General features: G+C 41.0%; 1 protein-coding gene across 1 annotated transcript; it reads right to left on the minus strand.

The window, feature by feature from the left end:
• Window positions 1-313: 313 nt before the first annotated feature.
• Window positions 314-20,447, minus strand: trpm2 (transient receptor potential cation channel, subfamily M, member 2). The gene is made up of 34 exons (XM_070915364.1): window positions 20,432-20,447; window positions 20,027-20,115; window positions 18,991-19,064; window positions 18,572-18,740; window positions 18,292-18,472; window positions 16,865-17,028; window positions 16,544-16,724; window positions 16,363-16,424; window positions 16,088-16,288; window positions 14,693-14,795; window positions 13,479-13,600; window positions 10,856-11,230; window positions 10,183-10,320; window positions 9,950-10,079; window positions 9,712-9,857; window positions 9,375-9,487; window positions 8,348-8,446; window positions 7,979-8,192; window positions 6,717-6,835; window positions 6,490-6,622; window positions 5,862-6,033; window positions 5,440-5,620; window positions 5,107-5,288; window positions 4,738-4,870; window positions 3,778-3,865; window positions 3,464-3,548; window positions 3,214-3,359; window positions 3,027-3,091; window positions 2,746-2,775; window positions 2,562-2,648; window positions 2,386-2,464; window positions 2,200-2,301; window positions 1,571-1,687; window positions 314-1,412 (listed from the first exon to the last, which is right to left on the minus strand). The coding sequence occupies exons 1-34, from the start codon at window positions 20,445-20,447 to the stop codon at window positions 1,296-1,298; spliced, it is 4,413 nt and encodes a 1,470-aa protein (XP_070771465.1). The 3' UTR covers window positions 314-1,295.
• Window positions 20,448-20,955: the final 508 nt, after the last annotated feature.

The following is a 20,955-nucleotide window of genomic DNA, read 5'->3' on the forward strand; positions in this document are numbered from 1 at the left end:
ATGACTTCTGTTTTCTTGCTAAGGAATAATCGACTTATGTGAAGGAGGAAAACCAGCAGCGAAATGAGGAGGGTGTGAAACCGATACTGCACTGTCTGGCCACCTCTGCCTGAGCCAATGAGCGCCCTCGGAAGCTGCCTCCGAAACCACTGCAAGGCTGCATGCTTGGCAGGTGGACAAAAGCACTGTCGGAAATCAGAACAGACAACAAACGTTTATGCAGGAGTTCACAGTGCTGAGATGAATCCAAAAGTGTTGAAGTTTTTATTCCTCTACAGAACAATGCGAGAGAACACAAAAGCAGTTGAGACAATTCAATTTTGGTAGCTGCTTTAATAATTATTAAGGCCAAGGGTGATTGATTATGTGAAGGTCAAACGTGAAACACACTGCAACATACACAAATACCTTGGCATACAGGAACATTGAGCAGATAAAGTATTTCAGTGGTGGAAGAAGTACTCTGAAGAACCTTCGCTTCAATAAAAGCAGCTGTGACCTACCCCAAATTAAAAATACTCCATTACAAGTGAAACTCCTGCATTCAAAATCTTACTCAAGTAAAAGTACACAAGTATTAACAGCAAAATATATCACAAATAAAAGTCCTTATTATGCAGTACGGTCCCTTTCAGAAGTTCATATTATTATATACTGTCATATTGTTGTTATAGATGTTTTACCTTGTAAGTGGCATTTTAATATTGCAGCTGGTGCAGCTGAACTTCTTTATATATAACAATGCATCATTTTATATACAGTAAGATGATTATTTGCCTTTGTATGCTTTCAATACACATAGGGAACCCTTGGCACATTTTACTATTTGTATTGATAACTGATTATGATTTGCATTTGTATGTTCAAAAAGTAACCACAAACTATACTGTCAGATAAATGTAATGAAGTGAAATGTAGTGATGAAGTATGAAGTAGGACAAAATGGAAATACTCATGTGAAGTACAAATATTTCATTGTAGTGTATCTGAGTAAATGTATCTAGTTACTTTACACAGCTGAAGTATTTACGTATGATTGTTAACACATATATGAATTGAACAGCACAGTGTGTGGCCTAAACATTCAGTTAACTGTCCTATGACATTTGTGCAAATAGTTGAAAAATAATTCACAGTAGCAAACATTATGGCTTCATAGTGTCTTGTTTCTTTTTTCACAAGTGCTTCAGTGTAGCAGAGTTACTCTACGTCAGCATTAACAAAAGGCCACACAAACAGGCAGAAGAAAACCTGTGGATAGAGAGGCACGTTTTACCGCCACAGCAGCGTGAACATCAGAACTTCCTGTTGTGCAGCTCAGCGACCAGCCGCAGAGAGTCTCTTTGGTTTGAGCCGAGTCTGGTTTTGCCGCTCACCTCCCGCCACTGTAGAGCGCCATGGCTGCTCAGCACCTGAGATAATCACAAAACAATAATAAGTAAATTACATATTCACTGTAGGGGGAATCATGAGTTTCCGTTCTGTTAGTCCACCAGTCAAGTTCTTCATGTAATTGTAAAATATTGGATGCTCTACACATTTTAAAACAAAAAGCTAATAATGTTCTCACCATACTGTTGATATCTACCATCTCCTGGCTCGTTCTGTCGAGGTGAATGTTTAGGACGGTGGTTTCCACCCAGGCATTATCCGTGTTCCTGCAGTCATCCACATAACCCTGAAACACCTAAAACAAAACAACACAGAATCAACAAGTTCCTCAGAGTCAAGAAAAGCACGGACTTATTTAAGCTGATAAGAGCCTCAACTAAAAGCAAACATTTTAGTGGTAGAAGATTTTTGGAGGAGGTCTTCTTGCCTTTGTCCACCCCATTTATATAATTGAGGGAAGGCTAAATAATACAAACACCGGTCACTGCAACACAACACAGTTCAACAGCACCAAAAACTACATCCTGCAAAATGATCACATTAGTTTTAGCTGGGTGTACCTAATAAACTGGCTGCTGAGTGTAGGTTCCCCGGCTACTAACCATAAAGTTAGGGGCTATTTTTGATTTCCATTCCCATACAGGTCCACAGGTCATCAGATAAAGGGCTCCTAATTGTGCCCCAGTCAAAGTTTTTAGAATTTCCTGTTTGTATTAATTATCAGTGCTGTTTGTAAATCAAACTGCCCCTCTAGGAACATTTAAGCTCTACTCTATAAAGGCAAACCAAAGTGTTGACCAGACCTACCTTTGTTCCCTCTGATACTTGAGCATTTATTTTTTCATACAGTTTCTTCCCCAGAGTTCTCTTAAGAGTCACTGGCAAGTGATCAGCAGATTGGACGGGTCCCTGCAGGTTTCAAAATCACACTTATAATATTTGAACAGCTCAAAAAGTAAAAAGCACTTGAAGTGAACAAACAGCGGGACTCACCCCAGGTAAAGCCAAATTTCCTTGGCTCCCATCCCAAACCTCGAAGTACTCCAAAACAGATCTCTCGCTGTCGCGCCAGCTAAAAATCAAATTCAAAGACTTCGATCACGCCATGGAATCCATTGGTGGTGAAACAACCTTTTTAAAAAGCACAGTAACAACATTAGATGACCTACCGTGTGAGCACAAGGTCTACATTCAGATTTGGACCAAGGTGGCTTAGTGCACCCCGTCCTGTGATGCCCGTCCTCCCTTCTGGGTTTCTAATGACAGATAAGATACACATCAGACATCAATACGCGCTTGTAAGTTTACTGTAAGTGCCATTTGATGTCTTGTGTGTCTTATCTAGTATCATACCTGTAATTATCTAAGGCTTCTGATTCTGATCTGCAAGGAGAAAGAATAAATGAAATATAAGAGATAAGGAGGTAGGAGGAGGCTTTGGAATCAGACGGTGGACCCAGGGTTAGGTCAGAAAGGTTAGTTATTCATTTAGGTTAAACATATTTCAAATACATTTTTATATTTGATTCGAGATGGCTTGATGATTCTTTGTTTTTAATAGGAAAATCTGCAAATGTGTCAACACATGAAGCCTAACAGGAACAAAACTTGGTCTTCTCTTGGTAAAAACACACCCATCCACATGGTCCCCACCGTCTTCAGAGGCGTAATAAGTCGGCATGTATGAGCTGAAGCTGACCTGAAAAAAAAGAGGGCATGAAAACCATCTGGATCCACTGAACCCAAACCATCTTTTTTTACGCAGTGATGTTGTGAGGAACAGCAGCTGGTGATTTTGAGGCGGAAATGTATGTGAAATACCTCCCATGGCACCTTCTCCTCAGGCACAGGGAACCGTGTGAGTTTGCTACTCGGGTAGTGAAACTGACGGGCGTTCACGTGGAACCCGTCCTCTTTCTCTGACGTATTTCTCACAGTGTCGGGGGACTCGTCTGTTGTGGTTAATGCTGCAGGGAAGAGTGCCAACAAGAGGAGATGTTTGATGTTATGTATTTGCAGAATTTACAAAAAAATGTAACAATAATAATGAATGAGGAAGTTGGGTGCTGACTCAGTGAATGGGCTTCTTTTGCTGCAAGATCCCGAGATTTCAGACTGTCCATAATCCACTGCAGGGCTTTGGTTGACTGGACGACCTGATGAGATGAAAGTGGGTCAAATACTTTTGATGACTGCTTATATACAATGATGAAGATGACTGATTTTCCACCGGGGACATCTGGAAATAAAATTCAACAACAACACGTGGGTGCATCAAGAAGTGTGTCATCTCTTTTCTGCATCATGCCCTCGCTCCCACAGCATAATGTGAAATGTTACAGACACAGGTGCAACATCAGTGATAACCAAAAATCAGGTCACAACCTGCTCCTCTAGTCGAGCCAGTCTTGTCACCACGTCAGCAGACGCCGTCTCCTCTTCCCTACCCAGCCGATCGGTTATGGTGGAAACCCTCAGGAGACAAGCAAGCACATTATGGGTGTCTGGTACTTATTTGAATATCACTCCTACACTGTTTAATGTTATATACTCTTCATATTTAGTCAAAGTAGAATTTGAGCCTCGTCAAACCTTAAAAACATAGACTATATTGCTGCATGAAAGGAATAGTTTGGAACGTTTGCGAAATCTTGTTGAGAGTTAGAGCTTAGTTTAGCTTGTTACAAAGACTGAAAGCAGGGAGAAACAGCTAGCCTGGCTGTCCACAAGTAACACAATCCCTGTTTTAGTCTTTATGCTAAACTAATCTAATGTCTCCTAGCTCTAGCTTCATATTTAATGGACAGGCATGAAAATGGTATCGATCTTCTCATCTAACTCTTGGCAAGAAAGTGTATTGCCTACTTTGAACTATTCCTTTAAACCTGCGTTAACAGATTTTTGCTGTGACTGGAAATGGCGCTGAAGACCGCGGTGCAGGGGGAACAAAAAAAACACTAAAGCTGCAGGTGGTAAAACCAAAACAATGAGCCGAAAGACACTCTACAGCTCCATAGAGCTGAGGGTACCTGCAGAGTTGGGTGGTAATTTAAGTTTTTCTCTCTGTTTGACACCTTTACACATCACACATAGTCGTTTGACCCATTATTGGTACACAAGATGATTAATGGGATACAGGAGAATAAAAAAAAATGCTATATATGCTTTAAAATGACTTTTTATGACTTTTCTTTTGTAGTTTTTTTGTTGTAAAATACTGGATAGTTTAGACTTTAGAAGTTCAAATGAAAGTATTTGAGAAGGTAAAATCACACTTTGGTTGAACACAATTAAAACATATTTAATTAAGGTTTGATTAGGATTGTTATTCCTGTGGGATTTTACTTCTGGGCCATGTCCAGGATGCATTGCTCCATTCTCTGGCTCTGCTCCTGCTTTGTGGACAGCAGGTATCTGTCCTTCATCAAGGCCTCCCAGGACAACAGCTCCTCTTCCTCTACCTGATGAAGCTCGTTCTCTGAAAAACAGCGCCCCATGCTTTTTCATTACCTCACCTAATACTGTACAAATGAACATCGACACAACAACTCCCACTACAGACAAATTCTGATTGAGTTAAACCAGAAAGGGGACATTTCAACACATTAAAATCTTTTCTGGTACCAAAAGCATCAGCTGTCTGTGAGCATTAGACCAAAGGAAGTCTCCATAATCTCTTTCAATATATACAGAAATAAATAATTCAATACGTACTAAACTCTTTGCATATGATGGGGGGCCTGCATAGCACCACGTTCCTGATGAAGAGGTAAAGATGGCTGAGGATGATAAAAGGAGGAGGGGCAGCGGGGCGGCTGTGGTACTCCTTAATTAGCTCGTATCTTTGAAACTTCCATATTATGTCTGTGTTGTCCTGAACTTCCTGGAACGTAAAGCTGTGCAGGAACACAAAGAGAGACAGAGGAAGACAAGACTGATTGTGGTGGTGAAAACATCATCATCTAAGCTAACAGTAACAGCACGTTACAGAGAAAAGTATTAAAATTAGGACTGAATTAAGACACAAAGACGATGAGGAGAACTGACTTGAAGATAGCTATGAGCAGGTTGAGCAGCAGTATGTTGGCAAAGAGCAGGTAAACACAAAGCATGATGATGGTGAGCCACTCAGGGAAGGCTGGTATTTGGTTTTCATTCAGCACAGGACACTTGGGCTTCAGAGGATCGGTGCCATTCATGCTGCAGGAGTTTATGTCAAACGCAGCATCTGCAGAAGGCAAAGAGATTGTTTTCTTTGTGGTAATATATTCATTCAACAACCAGGTCTTAAATGTCAAAAGGGTGAAGAATGTATACCTTAAATAATGAAATTAAAAACTGCATACATGTGTAAAAATCTGTATGTAAACTAGATTCACACATACACAAATAATTAGTAATGTTTCATGTGAGAGAACGACAGTGTTTCAACTACAAAGAAAGTGGTACTATTTTCCATCTCCACTCACTATCAATATTCGTGGGAAAATTCCCAAATATGATGAGGTAAGGCTCATAAACTGCCCCGCGGAGGATCCAGTCCAGCCGATTGTCATTGTGGATGAGGATGCCTTGTTTGGCCACGCCGTACGCCACCACCCAGATACTCAGCAGGAACATGAAGAAGAACATATCCATCATCTGGAGGACAAATAGACATCAGTCACAAGCTAGGCACACTGACAGATGTGGAAACATCTGAATACTGCACCCAGTGGAGACTTTATTCTCTGGTAGGTGACTTTTACTGGGCAACTTTTTTAAATTTAAAACTCCACAAAGTTGGATTTGTCAGTCTGCACGCTGCCTAAAGCATCACATCTATAACCATTTAAATATTTTGCAGTGACAACTATCAGTATTTAAAAGCTTGCCCTGCTGTAATAAACAGACCAGCTGCAACATTTTGTTCAAAAACACCTTTGATTTAACACAAAGTGCACATCTCTTCTGCAGACACCAAATGGAGGCTCAGTGAGGCAGAACCCTTTTTTTGTACTAGATAAAAGGTGTTTTGGAGCGTAGCATTTAGGCTCTTTAGTTGCTCCCACATTACATCAGGTCGGCATTCATTATATTTGTATGTGGCCCTCTCACCATCCTCCTGACTATAATGATTTTGGGTCCCAGGGTTCTACTGATAGTGAAGATGGCCATGAGACGGAGACAGAAGACCACAAAGTCGATGCAGAGGAGGATTTTACCCGCATAGAACAGCTCAGTCGTCAGCCTGAAATAGAAACACTTAGTGATTCATAGATAACTCAGCAAGTGGAGAGCACTTCTATGGCCTAAAGTGATTATATGGGAGGAAAGAAACTTACCTAAATGCAAGGCCGACAATAAAAAGGAGGATGGACAGAACATCTAAAATATTCCACAGATCGTTGATGTACATCCTGGCTTTCTTACGAAACCCAAAGCCATCAGGATCATGAAACAGCTGAGATAGAAAAGACTAATTAAAATTGCCAGTTTGGGATTGTAGTAATGTAGTGATGTAAATATTTCGACATACTCTGGAGGCAGCACTGACCCTTTTGGTTGATTAAAACCTACAGTGAATGAAATAAATAATAATAAATAAATAGCTACAATTATGAAGCCTAGTAGTTTTGCCATACCTTGAAAAATTGGAAAGTCATTAATAAATGATTATTAATCGTTATCATTTAATCATTCATTCATTCAATCATTTTTACCAAGCATTACTCAAACAGAAGTAAATAGTGCATTTGTTGGGGACTATATTTTCAGTGGCGTATTGATACATATTTGATGCCCTAGTGAATATCTACAGCAGCAGGCCAGTGTATGTGAGATTACCTCAAAATGAAGTACAGTCCCATGTTCATGGTAATGAAGGACCATGTCACCCAGCGCAACAGTGTGGTTCATTGATGTGATTTAAATAGTTTCTGTTTAACAATGGAACAATGTCTATGACACAGAGGAATTAGATATAACAAGCTTTGGCTACGCAGAAAGTACTTGTTAGAAGGATACATTCATTGTTGCTTTTGGTCTTGCCATATGATTTATTGACAATAACAAAAATTAAGAATATTAAGAGCTTCATTCTTTAATCCATTTATGCGTTTCAGTATTTTGCATAATGGCATGGAATGGAACCATAATTAATGTTATTAGTTATGACATGCTATGCTATGACAACTGAAAAAGGTCCAATTCTGTCCACCTTTAATTTAGTCACCTGTGTTATCAGTGTAAGTGGCCTCAATGCCAGTGAGTCTAAGGGCTCCAAATGCTGTATAAGCAATGGGAGCTTTGTGAAATCATGTTCGACTTCTCAGTAAAGTGTGATGCTCCTATTTCACATGTACAGTAAATCATTTTTCATGAAGTCATTTTTATCTCTTAGATATGTTTATTTATCTTCAATTCAAATTAGTTTGCTCATCAATAAAGTATGGCATTATTATTATGCTTTAATGAGAGAACCAATGCAGTAAATCAACACTAAATGATACAAGACAAAGGACTGTCATTGGCCGTTCAGTCTTCAGACCTCAGTATATGTTGACTTATCCTTCAATATTTGTGTGTGTCCCAGCTGCACTCTCACCTGTCTGACCTCCTCACACACCAGAGAGAACAGCCAGATGTAAAGCAGCGCCTCGCCAGCAGAGGGCGTGACCTGGAAGTCGATCATCAGCACCACAGCAAACAGGAAGAGGAAGGCGAAGTAAAACACGATATTCCAGTAAAACTTGACCTGCGGCGAGCTGTACAGGCAGACCAGTCTGGACCAGCTGTCCAGAGACTCCATGCGCTGCAGGCTGGTGAGGCTACTGTGGACAGAAAGGTCACTGGGGTCAGAGACAACTTGATGTTTTCATCTGGTTATTTTTCTCAAGTGACATTTGGGACACTTACTTCTTGCTTTCCTGTAACTGACTTTATAAACTGTATAAAGAGGCAACTGTCTACTTACGGGCCACGAGAATTCGTTCGAAGTGTACTTCCTGTCACTTTCTCCACTGTCTTGATCTCCTCATTCTTCTCATTTTCTCTTTGGATGACTTCATCACATCTACGGAGAATTATAATTCATTAAGAAACATAGCTGTAGCACATATATGTTAATAAATTCACATATGTTTACTTACATCACCCTCCAAAAAAACTATACATTATTGTAAACTGTTTTTGTCATGAAAGACAAAGAACATGAAACAGTTATGGTTTTATGGAGTAAAAGAGGCCTTGCTGCCACCAGGTGGTGTCAACAAATAAATGTGTGCATTTTTTAAAGGCAAAACAAGTTTTGGGTGGCAGAGGAGCACAAACCACTGCAATATTACACCAAATGTATGAATCTATAAAAATGTTATTACTTTTTTATTACTGTTTGTACACAGTAACAGAAGCACCTTACATTTTATTCAGCAGACGTAACTGGTAGTATGTTGTCTTCTGCAGAACAGCTTAAGACCTCTTTGACATGCTGTCATATACAGTACAAGTCCTAAACTAAGTGAAGTAAAAATGTCCAGACTGTTTCTCAAGAAGGAACGCCTCCAGCTTTTTGGAAGACGAAGGAGGTGGACATGGACTGCACTCCTGAGACTCCTATATGACACTGATATTATTATTATTGTGATTAAAGGGGGGCATAAAAAGCATTTCACTTCATCAAAATATCTTGAAGCCTATGTAAATTGTATCGAATGAGCATGCAGAACAATCATTAGCCAGACTGGCTTCGATAAGATGGTTGCCATTACATTTTCACACGTTCTGAATGTAATCTTCTTGTGATCATCTTGGCTCATGTCATATTATTTCATTAATCACTTTATGCCCAGTGATAGTGTCTTCTTGTACCAATCTCAACACAGTATCTTGGATAATGAGAACCCTAATGATATTTGAGATTACTGAACTATGCCTGTGGCATCCTGTGCAAGCACCTTGAATCTGGGAGAGTTGTCAGAACTCAAACTGACAACAGGACTCACCTGAAAACCAGAAAGACAGTGTAGATAAGTGGGAAGAAGACCATGCAGATCAGCACTCTCCACACAGGGTTGACCACTGAAAGCTCACCACACCAGATCTGTGTCAGAAGAGCCTTAAAGACAAACTTGTTATCAGACATGTTGTTGAGATTAAATACTCATGACCCCTGTCTGGGTATCAAAATGAAAGTCTCATTCATCAAGTTAAATTCACTGATCACAGGTTTTCTACTTTTTCTACTATGCAGTGAATGTAAACAGATATCAAGACACACTCCTGCGTTCTACAATTGTTAAAAGAAAAGCTCCTAAAGAGAAATCTGAAAGTTGGCTCTACCTGAACACCTGACTGAGCTACAAAGCCTTTAGCATCAGCCTCCAGTGCCAGCCTCAGGCACCTCGTCCTTCCCCAAAACGGTGACACACGAACCAACAACTTCTGAGCCCGCCCTTCATCACTGTTGTGGCACTCACTGAACACACCTGGGACACACACAATGAAGACATATGCTAACCTTGTGAAATCCCTTTATTTTACACAAGGAAAGCCACTCATTATGTCTGTGGTATTATACCAATGGCGTGTTTCTCATAGTGATTGGCCAGCTTTAGCATGTCCTGTGCCTCGTCTGTATCACTTCCTTCCTCTGCCATTTTCTTCAGGATCTTACTGGCAGCCAGGGCAGCGGACATGCAGTCTCTACACTGTGCACATACAGATACAGATACAGAAAGGTGCATATACACATAACACATTTATGACTACTTTCAAACTTTATCTGTGTAAGGGTTAGTGTTAAGTGTTTACCTGCTCCCAGGCAATTTCAGCCAGCTCCTTATTGTTCTGGACGACAGCCCAAAGAAAAAGGTCTCTGCCTGGGTCCCTCTGTTTTTCAGCATTGTCCTCCCTGAGTGGAGTTGGAGGATCTGCCTGACTTTTAGACAGCTAGAGGAAACGTGAAGGATGGTGTTGCATTAATTGCATGTCTTATGGCCATAGCCAGGATTTCAGAAATACTGATGTAATAAGTCCAAATCCCCCTGAGGCATGTCCTCCTCAAATTTTGACAAGACACCAATTTGGATTTCTGGTCAATTGTACTTCCTGTAAATTCTATTTCCCAACATGAAGATCTAAACTCCACAATTCTGCTGAGAAAATACTGAATCTTTTAGCCTTTACTTATTTGTTGGCCAATAAGTAGTTTAAAAACAAATTACTGGAATCTGCCCAGAAAATACCCACCATGTTTTAGTTTTTAAATTACAGAACGTAAATCCTCCCTTCGTAATAAAAGCCCCAGTTTCCTAGAACAAGAAGACATGAACTCAGCGTCTTAAATGTCATGATCCTGATTGGATTAGTGGCATGTATAGTATGAAGCATTTAGTTTTGGTTGTCAGACTACATTCATTCAATCATAGCATGTTTTTTTCCTGCAGACTGGTTGTAAGCAAGCATGATGGATAAATTGACTCACTGATAGAGATGTATCCTCCATAGACATGTGGAAGTGGTTTGTCGTGGGGGAGGGAGGGTAGAGGGCCTGGGTGAAACTGCCCAGCAGGTGGCGCACCTCATTGGACACATGAGTCATGGAGATGATTTCGCCTTGCCTCGAGTGAACTCGAACCCTGCGGTTGAACACTTGCTTGCTGCTGCGTCGAGATCTATTGACCCGCTTGGCCAGCTTGCATAGAAAAATGCAGCCAGGCAGCTGTTTGTAGAGCTCACACAGAGTTTCCTCATCCTGCAGGAAATCTCTCAGACTCACACCGTTCTCCAGCAGCAGACTCACAAACTGAGGCTTGTTGCCAACCAGGGCTGAAAACATGGCCCAGTGGAGATCACTGGACTGGATGGGAACAAGACACAATTAGCATTCTGGCAAACAAGCATGACTTTTGCCAGTTGTTTGGACAAATGTGATGGCTTTTCTTTCAGTAAAGTGATTGCTGACTCTTTTATGTCAGGTGCTCTTTCATTCAGACATATCGCTAAACAACCCTGAAATGCTTTTCTTTAAAGTCGAAATGAAACAGAGGTTTCTCAGAGCAACACACTTCTCTAGGAGGATTGTTCAAGTAGACAAAGATGTAAACGGACTGGGATAGCAGTCTTTTATGGTACAATTGTCCTCTGCCCCTCATATCATAAAGTGTTATGTGTTTTAAAAGCCTTTAGTGGTATACTGGTATTGTTTGAAATTCCCATGTAGAATTTTCACCACTCAAACATTTTGCTATTTTCTCTGAGGAATGCAACAAAGAATGTCATTATAGGATCACGTTTCATGTTTTCCCCAGTCAGTCCATTACACTTGTTAATCTCATTTTAATAGAAACAAGAAGGGTTGCAAAACAGGGTCAAGTTCAGAGGATGGCCTTTATTTGTCAGTCCAGCGTCTGACACAGACTGCTGCTGGTGTTGGTGTTACAGTATGTTGCATAATACAGTGCATCCGGAAAGTATTCACAGCGCTTCACTTTTTCCACATTTTGTTATGTTGCAGCCTTATACCAAAATGGATTAAATTCATTTTTTTCCTCAAAATTCTACACACAACACCCCATAATGACAACGTGAAAAAAGTTTTTTTGAGATTTTTGCAAATTTATTAAAAATAAAAAACCTGAGAAATCACATGTACATAAGTATTCACAGCCTTTGCTCAATACTTTGTTGATGCACCTTTGGCAGCAATTACAGCCTCAAGTCTTTTTGAATATGATGCCACAAGCTTGGCACACCTATCTTTGGGCAGTTTCACCCATTCCTCTTTGCAGCACCTCTCAAGCTCCATCAGGTTGGATGGGAAGCGTCTGTGCACAGCCATTTTCAGATCTCTCTAGAGATGTTCAATCGGATTCAAGTCTGGGCTCTGGCTGGGCCACTCAAGGACATTCACAGAGTTGTCCTGAAGCCACTCCTTTGATATCTTGGCTGTGTGCTTAGGGTCGTTGTCCTGCTGAAAGATAAACCGTCGCCCCAGTCTGAGGTCAAGAGCGCTCTGGAGCAGGTTTTCATCCAGGATGTCTCTGTACTTTGCTGCATTCATCTTTCCCTCTATCCTGACTAGTCTCCCAGTTCCTGCCGCTGAAAAACATCCCCACAGCATGATGCTGCCACCACCATGCTTCACTGTAGGGATGGTATTGGCCTGGTGATGAGCGGTGCCTGGTTTCCTCCAAACGTGACGCCTGGCATTCACACCAGAGAGTTCAATCTTTGTCTCATCAGACCAGAGAATTTTGTTTCTCATGGTCTGAGAGTCCTTCAGGTGCCTTTTGGCAAACTCCAGGCGGGCTGCTATGTGCCTTTTACTAAGGAGTGGCTTCCGTCTGGCCACTCTACCATACAGGCCTGATTGGTGGATTGCTGCAGAGATGGTTGTCCTTCTGGAAGGTTCTCCTCTCTCCACAGAGGAACTCTGGAGCTCTGACAGAGTGACCATCGGGTTCTTGGTCACCTCCCTGACTAAGGCCCTTCTCCCCCGATTACTCAGTTTAGATGGCCGGCCAGCTCTAGGAAGAGTCCTGGTGGTTCCGAACTTCTTCCACTTACGGATGATGGAGGCCACTGTGCTCATTGGGACCTTCAAAGCAGCAGAAATTTTTCTGTAACCTTCCCCAGATTTGTGCCTCGAGACAATCCTGTCTCGGAGGTCTACAGACAATTCCTTTGACTTCGTGCTTGGTTTGTGCTCTGACATGCACTGTCAACTGTGGGACCTTATATAGACAGGTGTGTGCCTTTCCAAATCATGTCCAATCAACTGAATTTACCACAGGTGGACTCCAATTAAGCTGCAGAAACATCTCAAGGATGATCAGTGGAAACAGGATGCACCTGAGCTCAATTTTGAGCTTCATGGCAAAGGCTGTGAATACTTATGTACATGTGATTTCTTAGTTTTTTATTTTTAATAAATTTGCAAAAATTTCAAAAAAACTTTTTTCACATTGTCATTATGGGGTGTTGTGTGTAGAATTTTGAGGAAAAAAATTAATTTAATCCATTTTGGAATAAGGGTGTAACATAACAAAATGTGGAAAAAGTGAAGCGCCGTGAATACTTTCCGGATGCACTGTAGGTGAACCCACCTTCCACTGGCTCTCCTCAGTGAAGATCTCAGTCTCAGCTATGTCCACTCGGTTCCAGGCAATAGCCAGCTCCAGCTGCCTCTTCCAGGACTCGATCCCTAGCGACTCGCTGGTCCTCGAAGCTGAGTGGAGAATTTATAGTGACACAGTTTATGTGACACATTTAACACACTCTGTTTACATTGAGTCAACAGACTTTTAAGACAGTCTCTCTACACAACAGATCATCCACCCTCCTCAATCAAGGCACTTTTTACTGTATATTAACACACCCAAGTTTGTCAATTGTCAGTAAATTGCTAAAATTCCATCACAATTTCCCACAAACAAACAAATTGCTTGTTTTTTCCGACCAACAGTTCAAAACCCAAAGCTATTATTCAATTTACAGTGATGTGAATGGAGTAAAGAAGCAAATCCTCACATTTGAAAAGCCGGAATTAGAGAATATTTGGCATTTTTGTTTGATAATTGACTTAAATTATTAATAAATCCTAGAATTTGCTGACAATGTTCTCTTGATCAACAAATTGATAAATTAACTAATTGTTTCAGTGCTTTAATGCTGCAACATGACATAACCTGGGGTCAGAGGTTTTGATAATTATATACGCCATAAAATGTTATCTGAACTGCTACATGGTCAAGCAGCAAGTAGCAAAGCTTTACTCAAACACAAAGATTCTACTATAAACGTTGTGGCCACAGACGAAAAATGTTGTATATGTCCTCACTAAGAGAGCAGGACGACTGCCTGGAAATGCATTGCTTGCACTCGAGTGATGGACCTACAAGCAAAGCAGTTTAGCTAGAATGATGAATCATCAGGATCAAAACGCTAAGTGAATGTGTGGTGGACTTTGGATCAGTATTCTTTTATAACAATATGCATTAAGCTTGCTCTAAATGGGTTTCACCAGTATGAGGAAGAATACCTTTACAAGATGCATGCAGTTCAGTGTGACTATCAATGTCTCTCTGTATAAAAAAAGCAATCGTTAATGTGTAAATATCTGCAAGAATATCTGTGTTGGTTTTGGATCAGCACATTTGATACCACAGTCCAGTCGCTTAATTTTATGAGAGGCCACATTATACTTGCTAAGAGTTGGTTTGGCACTAAGCCTTTCCATCATCATAGTTAATGCTGTGTTGTACACCTACACTCAGTCCAGTCAGGTACTCAGCAACTGTGTGAAAACCAAAATCCCTACCTTTGAGTAATGCTTGAAGAATAGCCACATCCACATCCCCGTGAATGTCCTCGCTTACTCTGAATACTGTCAGCAAGTGAGACATCCTGATGATGTCCTGAATCTGGCACAGAAAGCAGACACAGTGTGCAGGGTTTCAGCAGCATGAATAACTTTCTCCAGGTCCACAGATGAAAGAAAAGGTCTAGATTTCTAGACATAGGTTTAACATTTTTTGACAGACTGGCAAAGTTATAATAGATGAGCTGAAAGGAGTCAAGGCAGTTAAATCAAAGTGTAGTTGGCATAAAATACATTACATTTGTACATTTGTATTATATATTCCTATCTTTTGTTTATTACAAGCAAGACATACCATAGCTAAGTTTTGGAAATTAGTTGTCAGACCAAGTCCACAACTCTGCTTTGATGGTCTGTTGCACTGAATATATGGAAACCTTTTATGGAGTTTTTAGAGGAGCTGGAATCTGTGGTAGCCTTTTTTGCCTTGAATAGTTGTTGATGTCATAATATATGCACATTGTTTTATTAATTTGATTTGATTTGTTTTTTGTTTTGTTTTTACTTAGAGACGTTTTGTATGCTCTATCCAGTGAGTGTATTTGTTGAACTATTTTGAAAATTCAATAAATACATCTGTTTATGAAATATTGTACAGTATTTGCCAATAATGTCCAGTAATACCAGAATGGAGCAGTCGGCATCATCAGATGCAACCAAGAGATCGTTAATAACCCTCGGAAGCGCAGTTTCTGTGCTATGATGGGATCTAAATCCAGAATGAAATTGAAATTTCTCAAAAATGTCACTGGTGTTACTATATTACTAATCTAATGATGCTATTAATAATACTTTTTTATTAAGATATACTATTTAGATGGATGGCAATGTTGTCCATTTGATAGATTGCCATGACATTTTGTACAGACATTCATGATCCCCAGAGAATGAAGCCTACTGACTTTGGTGATCTCCTAAATGTTCTTCTAGCACCACCAGAGATTGACAATTTTGGTTTAGAGTGAAATGTCTGTTAAATTTGGTACATTCATGGTCCTCAGAGGATGAATTATAATAACTTTGATCCCCTGATCTTTCGTTTAGAGCCCTCATCAGGTCAACATTTAAATTTGTCCAATACATTTTCTTTTCTACAGCTGTGTGTTAGTGCTAATTAGCAAATGTTAGCATGCTAACACGCTAAATTAAGATGGTGAATATTGGTAAATATTATACTTGCTGAACATCAGCATGTTAGCATTGTCATTGTGAGCATGTTAGCATGCTGATGTGAGCATTTAGTTCAAAACACATGGCTGTAGACTTGTCTTGTTTGCAAGAAGGTAACTTGGAAATCGGTCTATAATTGTTGAGGTCGTCAGTATGTTCTCATACCTTCTTGGTCCATTCTATGATCTTGAGGTCAGGGAAGTTTTCATACTCTTGGCCAAAGAACTTTTTCATTAACAGGTGGATGAGGGCAATGGTGACCCGGGTCACTGGCAGTCCTGCCACCTGGGCGATCACATCTGCTACCCTCCCAGAGCCCTCCAAGATCACACATGGTGTACCATTCAGCATGGCATTATGGATGGTCTGAAAGGAGAAACCCAAGACAGTCAGACAAGACAGAGGCAGAGAGAGAGAGAGACAGAAAAGTGATGACTCACATTTAGAGTGCCTGGTCCTCCATCCAAAACCACACAGACCACAGGGATGGTCACGCCACTCTCTGGAGATTAGACAATAAAAAATCAATATTAAAAGCAGGACAGATAAAAATAATCAAATTTGAGACATTATCTGTAAAGGCTTGCTGCTTTTGTAAACACTGCATCAGTTGTTTTTAACCTTTGTTTCCAAGACGCTTTCCGGAGATGCATTTCTCCAGACGGCTACGCAGTTCTATCTCCACACCGTAGCGTCCCTGAGTCCCATCGTCCACAAGCAGGAAGTGGGTGTGGTTGTTATCAAGGCAGGAGAGTCGGCCCTGGCCCTTGGCATCCATCAAATAATGGGCTGGGAAACAACCCTGCAGACAAAGAGGAGGAGGAGGAGGAGGAGGAGGATGAAATAAATGAAGGCAGAAGAAGATGCATGCTACTGTGTGCAGGAGATGAATCTTTCCAGAAAGAAATGTACAAGCCACGTGTCTAAATGTGTTTATTGTACCTCTGAATGCACCAAAGTGTCCCTGTTGTGAATTATTCCCCATGTTGCTACTCCGATAGCGACAATCTGGCCGTGCATGGAGTTGCTCAGGGCGTAGTCCCTCACAGCCTTCCCTACATGCTTCATCACACCTGTGTGCGTACCGCCGGTGATGATCCACGCACCTGTGTACAACATAGAATGTGTCACAATTCAATACTTCACACTGTACAAATACTATATGGCCAAAAATATGTGGACAGCCACACATGTGTGATTGTTGAGCGTTACATTCAAAAACCATGGGAATCTGGAGTCTGGAGTCTCCACTGGTTGCCTGACAACCTCACGGTGATGAAAAGCCCAACTTGTCCTTCTTACACTTTTTGTATGGATTACACAAATGACATATAACATGTTAATCAGTGAGCTTTAGAGGTGCTGGTAGACAGATTGTGTTAGCTGCAGACAGAGCCAGGATAGCTGTTTCCCCCTGCTTCCAGTCTTTATGCTAAGCTAAGCTAACTGGCTGCTCACTGTAGCCTCATATTTAACAGACAGATTGGTATAAAAAAGAGTGGTATCAATCTCCTCCTCTAACTCTTGGCAGGAAAGCAAATAAGCGTATTTCCCAAAATGGTTGAAGTATTCCTTTATTGTGTTGCTATAACAGCCCTCACTCTTTTAGGAATGCTTTCTACAAGATTTTGGATGCTGGCTGCAGGGATATGCTCACAATAAGCCATAACAGCACTGGTGAGATCGAGTCATTGATTTCATAGGTGTTGGATGTGGTTGAGGTCAGGGCACTGTGCAGGCCAGTCAAGTTCTTCCACAACAAACTGAGAAAAACATGTTTAATGAACCTTGTCGTGTGCATGGGAGCATTGTCACATTAAAATAAATAACATATATCAATGAAAGTGGCAGCGACTTTCGACAGCTACTTCCAATTAAACTCAACTAAAAGATAGCAAAATGTTTTTCTGAAGATTTAATACTTAATTTGTCTGTTTGCTAAATCTTTCTGGCGTTACCTTACTACCAACTACAATTACTTACAGTACACATGTAAACAAACTATATACTTCCAGTTATGTGGTATAAAATGAGACAAAGTCAATAAGATTAGTAAGCAGTAAATGAGGAAACAGAGCACTTTAAATGGCACAGGCTCAGGCAGAAGGAATGGACCTTTGAGGCATACAGTACACAATGTATTTGACCACATGCCACAAAACCTTTGACTGCATGAATCAGAATGCAGGTGGAGCAAACAGAGAAGAGGTGGCAGAGATGGCAGTCATCCACACTCTATAACTATCCATGTAGTCATAAAACACATGTTTTCACAGACTCTCTGGCTAATCATTGGTACACCTTGACATCTCACACACACACACACACACACACACACACACACAAATCCCTCTCTCTGGCAGGCTGACCTGTTGTCTGGGCCACTTTGATAAGACCTCTGTGGAACACGTTCTTGAGACGAGCCTTCAGATAGAAGTTCTTGGCTCCTCCGGTCACTGAGATCAGCAGGTTGGGAGGGGACAGTTTCCACTGTTCAGTCATTAACTGGTACAGGATTTCAGGGCTGGTGTCTGTGGACACTCGCACATACTGAGAACAAACACGTACAAACACAAACGCAAAGGCAAGGATGAAGACATGCAGGCACTCAAGAAATGTTATTATAGTGGAGAGAAAGGGTGGTCTCACCTTGCCAGTCCTCTGTCCCAAACCACCAAAATTGATGTCTCCAAAAGCATCTGTGGACACTTCACGGACATGTCTGTGTCTGTCCCACGCCTCGCCTGTGAAGTCCTCTGGCTTAATGGCTTCATCCACATGATCAGTCTTTGAGTGGCCACACTTACACACATCCTCTCTAGTGGAGAAACAAGGGAAGACGTCATTTCTCAGTAGACAGTTTCAGGAAAGTGACAACTACTGAAAACAACTAATAGATTCAATCAACATGTAAAAGAAGTAATTGAGGGCGATGCCTCCCCTCACATCAACACAACAGAGGGCTGATGCTACAGTATCTCCGTCTTACTATGCAGCATCAGCAACTACAAGGTCAGCTCAGAGACTTTCATCACCAAACCAACACAGCACAGAGCAGCTCATCCTACCTGACACCTTTTTCAAAGAAGCAACATTCCTTCTTGTCGATGTTCTTCCTGATCCAGGCGGCAAAGGCGCAGCGCTGGAAAGACGGGGAGAGAGAAAGGTGCTTAGAGGGTTTGGCTGCGCTGATCGCCAGAGTGTGAACCAGCTGTGACGCCACCTCAGCTTCCCCCATCCTTGAGGCAACATGAGAGTGGGGGGGCTACAGTGCACAGGTTTGCCTCAGGCTGAGAGCTGACAGCATGGCAGGAGAGCAGAGCCTCTGCAGTCAGGGCTCTGGGTGCTGGCTTGCACTCAGCACTGCATCAGTGATGTCAGGGCTGAGCTAAAGCTGAGCAGACTGCTGAAACCCGATTAAACCCTCCAGCTACGGGACGGAAAGCAGCCTGGAGCCGGTTCTGGATCAATAGATTACTGCATTACTGAGAGTGGATTAATCACATGCCAAATTAATTCCAAAACAGCAATATGAACAATCCACCATTAAATAAAAAAGGATACATAGTGTAGTTTGTAAATGATTGATCACATAAAATCAGAACAATCTGTTCGTAAACAAGAGATATAGTCCAGGTTTTTCACAATTTCACAAATATATGGGGTGATTGAAAGTAATTAAGTATATTTACTCAAGCACTGTACTTAAGTAGACTTTTGAGATACAAGTAAAATTTTAAATGCAGAACATTTACTTGTAATGAAGTATTTGTGTATTATTACTATTTTACTTTCAAATGATCTGAATACGTCCTCCATCACTGAAAATATCAAAAAACGTGGTGTGCTTTTGAAGATGTCTCAATGCAAAATGACATGCGGGTCATATCTTTCACAAAATGGTTTTATGACATTTTCTAACATTCAGCACATATCTTGAGAAGTAAACCTTCATATTAGAACTGATTCATATTAGATTGCCTTTTGTTTTGGTGCATTCATATTACAGCTCACTCGCCCCTTCAGTCCTCATGCTGGTTATTGTTTAACAGTAATTACACTGTTAGATCAAATGTAAAAAAAACTTGACAGGCGAACACTCACCTTTTTATGATTTTGGTTTAGTTGAAGATTCTTCTGCTGCAGCTGCTCGACCATTTGCTGACCATTATTCTCAAATTTAGGCATAATTTCTGTGGAAGTAAAAAAAAAATATATATATATCAGTTGAAAACCTCTGCCGGGAAGAAGTATCCTGTGCTTCTTGTGGAGGAAGTCTGAGGAGGCAGAGTGTGCATCTTGCCAGTTATGGACTCCTAATGTATAAAACCCGCAGAGGCTGGTCTTTAGTATTCTGACATATGCCTTATCTTCCTGACATGTGACTTGTTCTCTATTATCTCTACTTCCTCCAGGCCCTGGAATAGCAGGAAACTCTCAACTCAACAAACTTTTTTTTAAATTTCGGACCTATATCTACAATACCACACATTTAAAGTCTACACTAACCCGTTGATTCTGTCATGGCAACGAATCCCTCCTGATCTCAACTGGACAGAAAGGCTGTAATTGCCTTTTTATGTTGCTCTGTTAAATGGCTTCACCCTCTCAAAACAACATTAACCTCCTTCCCTTGAAACTCCAAACATCTAGTGCTTCAGCCGTCCAGTCAGGGCTCACATTAGCACCAAACTAAAGGACTGTGAAATATATTCAAAAACGTGAGCTTAACACATGGAGGGAGTCGACTCACCAGTCTGAGAGGATTTCATACACGTACATCTACGCATTTCAGTCATTGTTTTCAGACCCCAGGTGAAAAGAAACAAAAATGTAAGGTCTTTGTCAGAGTCAACATTACCTGTCTCACTGCTTTCAGATCCTCCTTTCACTTGGATAAATGGCAGCAACAACATGAAGTCGTTTCTGGTGTCTAGCTTGAAAAACAAACACTTTCAGGTGTGTGGAAGTGCTGTGTTTCATGTCCTTCTCCAGGTGTTATAGCGCTTGTTGCCAGGTGACACCTCCAGAGT

This window comes from Enoplosus armatus, chromosome 11, assembly GCF_043641665.1.
Source record: "Enoplosus armatus isolate fEnoArm2 chromosome 11, fEnoArm2.hap1, whole genome shotgun sequence".
Classification (NCBI taxonomy): Eukaryota; Metazoa; Chordata; class Actinopteri; order Centrarchiformes; family Enoplosidae; genus Enoplosus; species Enoplosus armatus.

Excerpts from the sequence above, each read along its gene's own strand:
- trpm2 (XM_070915364.1), bottom strand. Across the intron at positions 3,549-3,777 it reads TGGCTCGACTAGAGGAGCAG|GTCGTCCAGTCAACCAAAGC; the intron begins GTTGTGACCTGA and ends TCATCTCATCAG. Across the intron at positions 2,649-2,745 it reads GAAGCCTTAGATAATTACAG|AAACCCAGAAGGGAGGACGG; the intron begins GTATGATACTAG and ends ATCTGTCATTAG.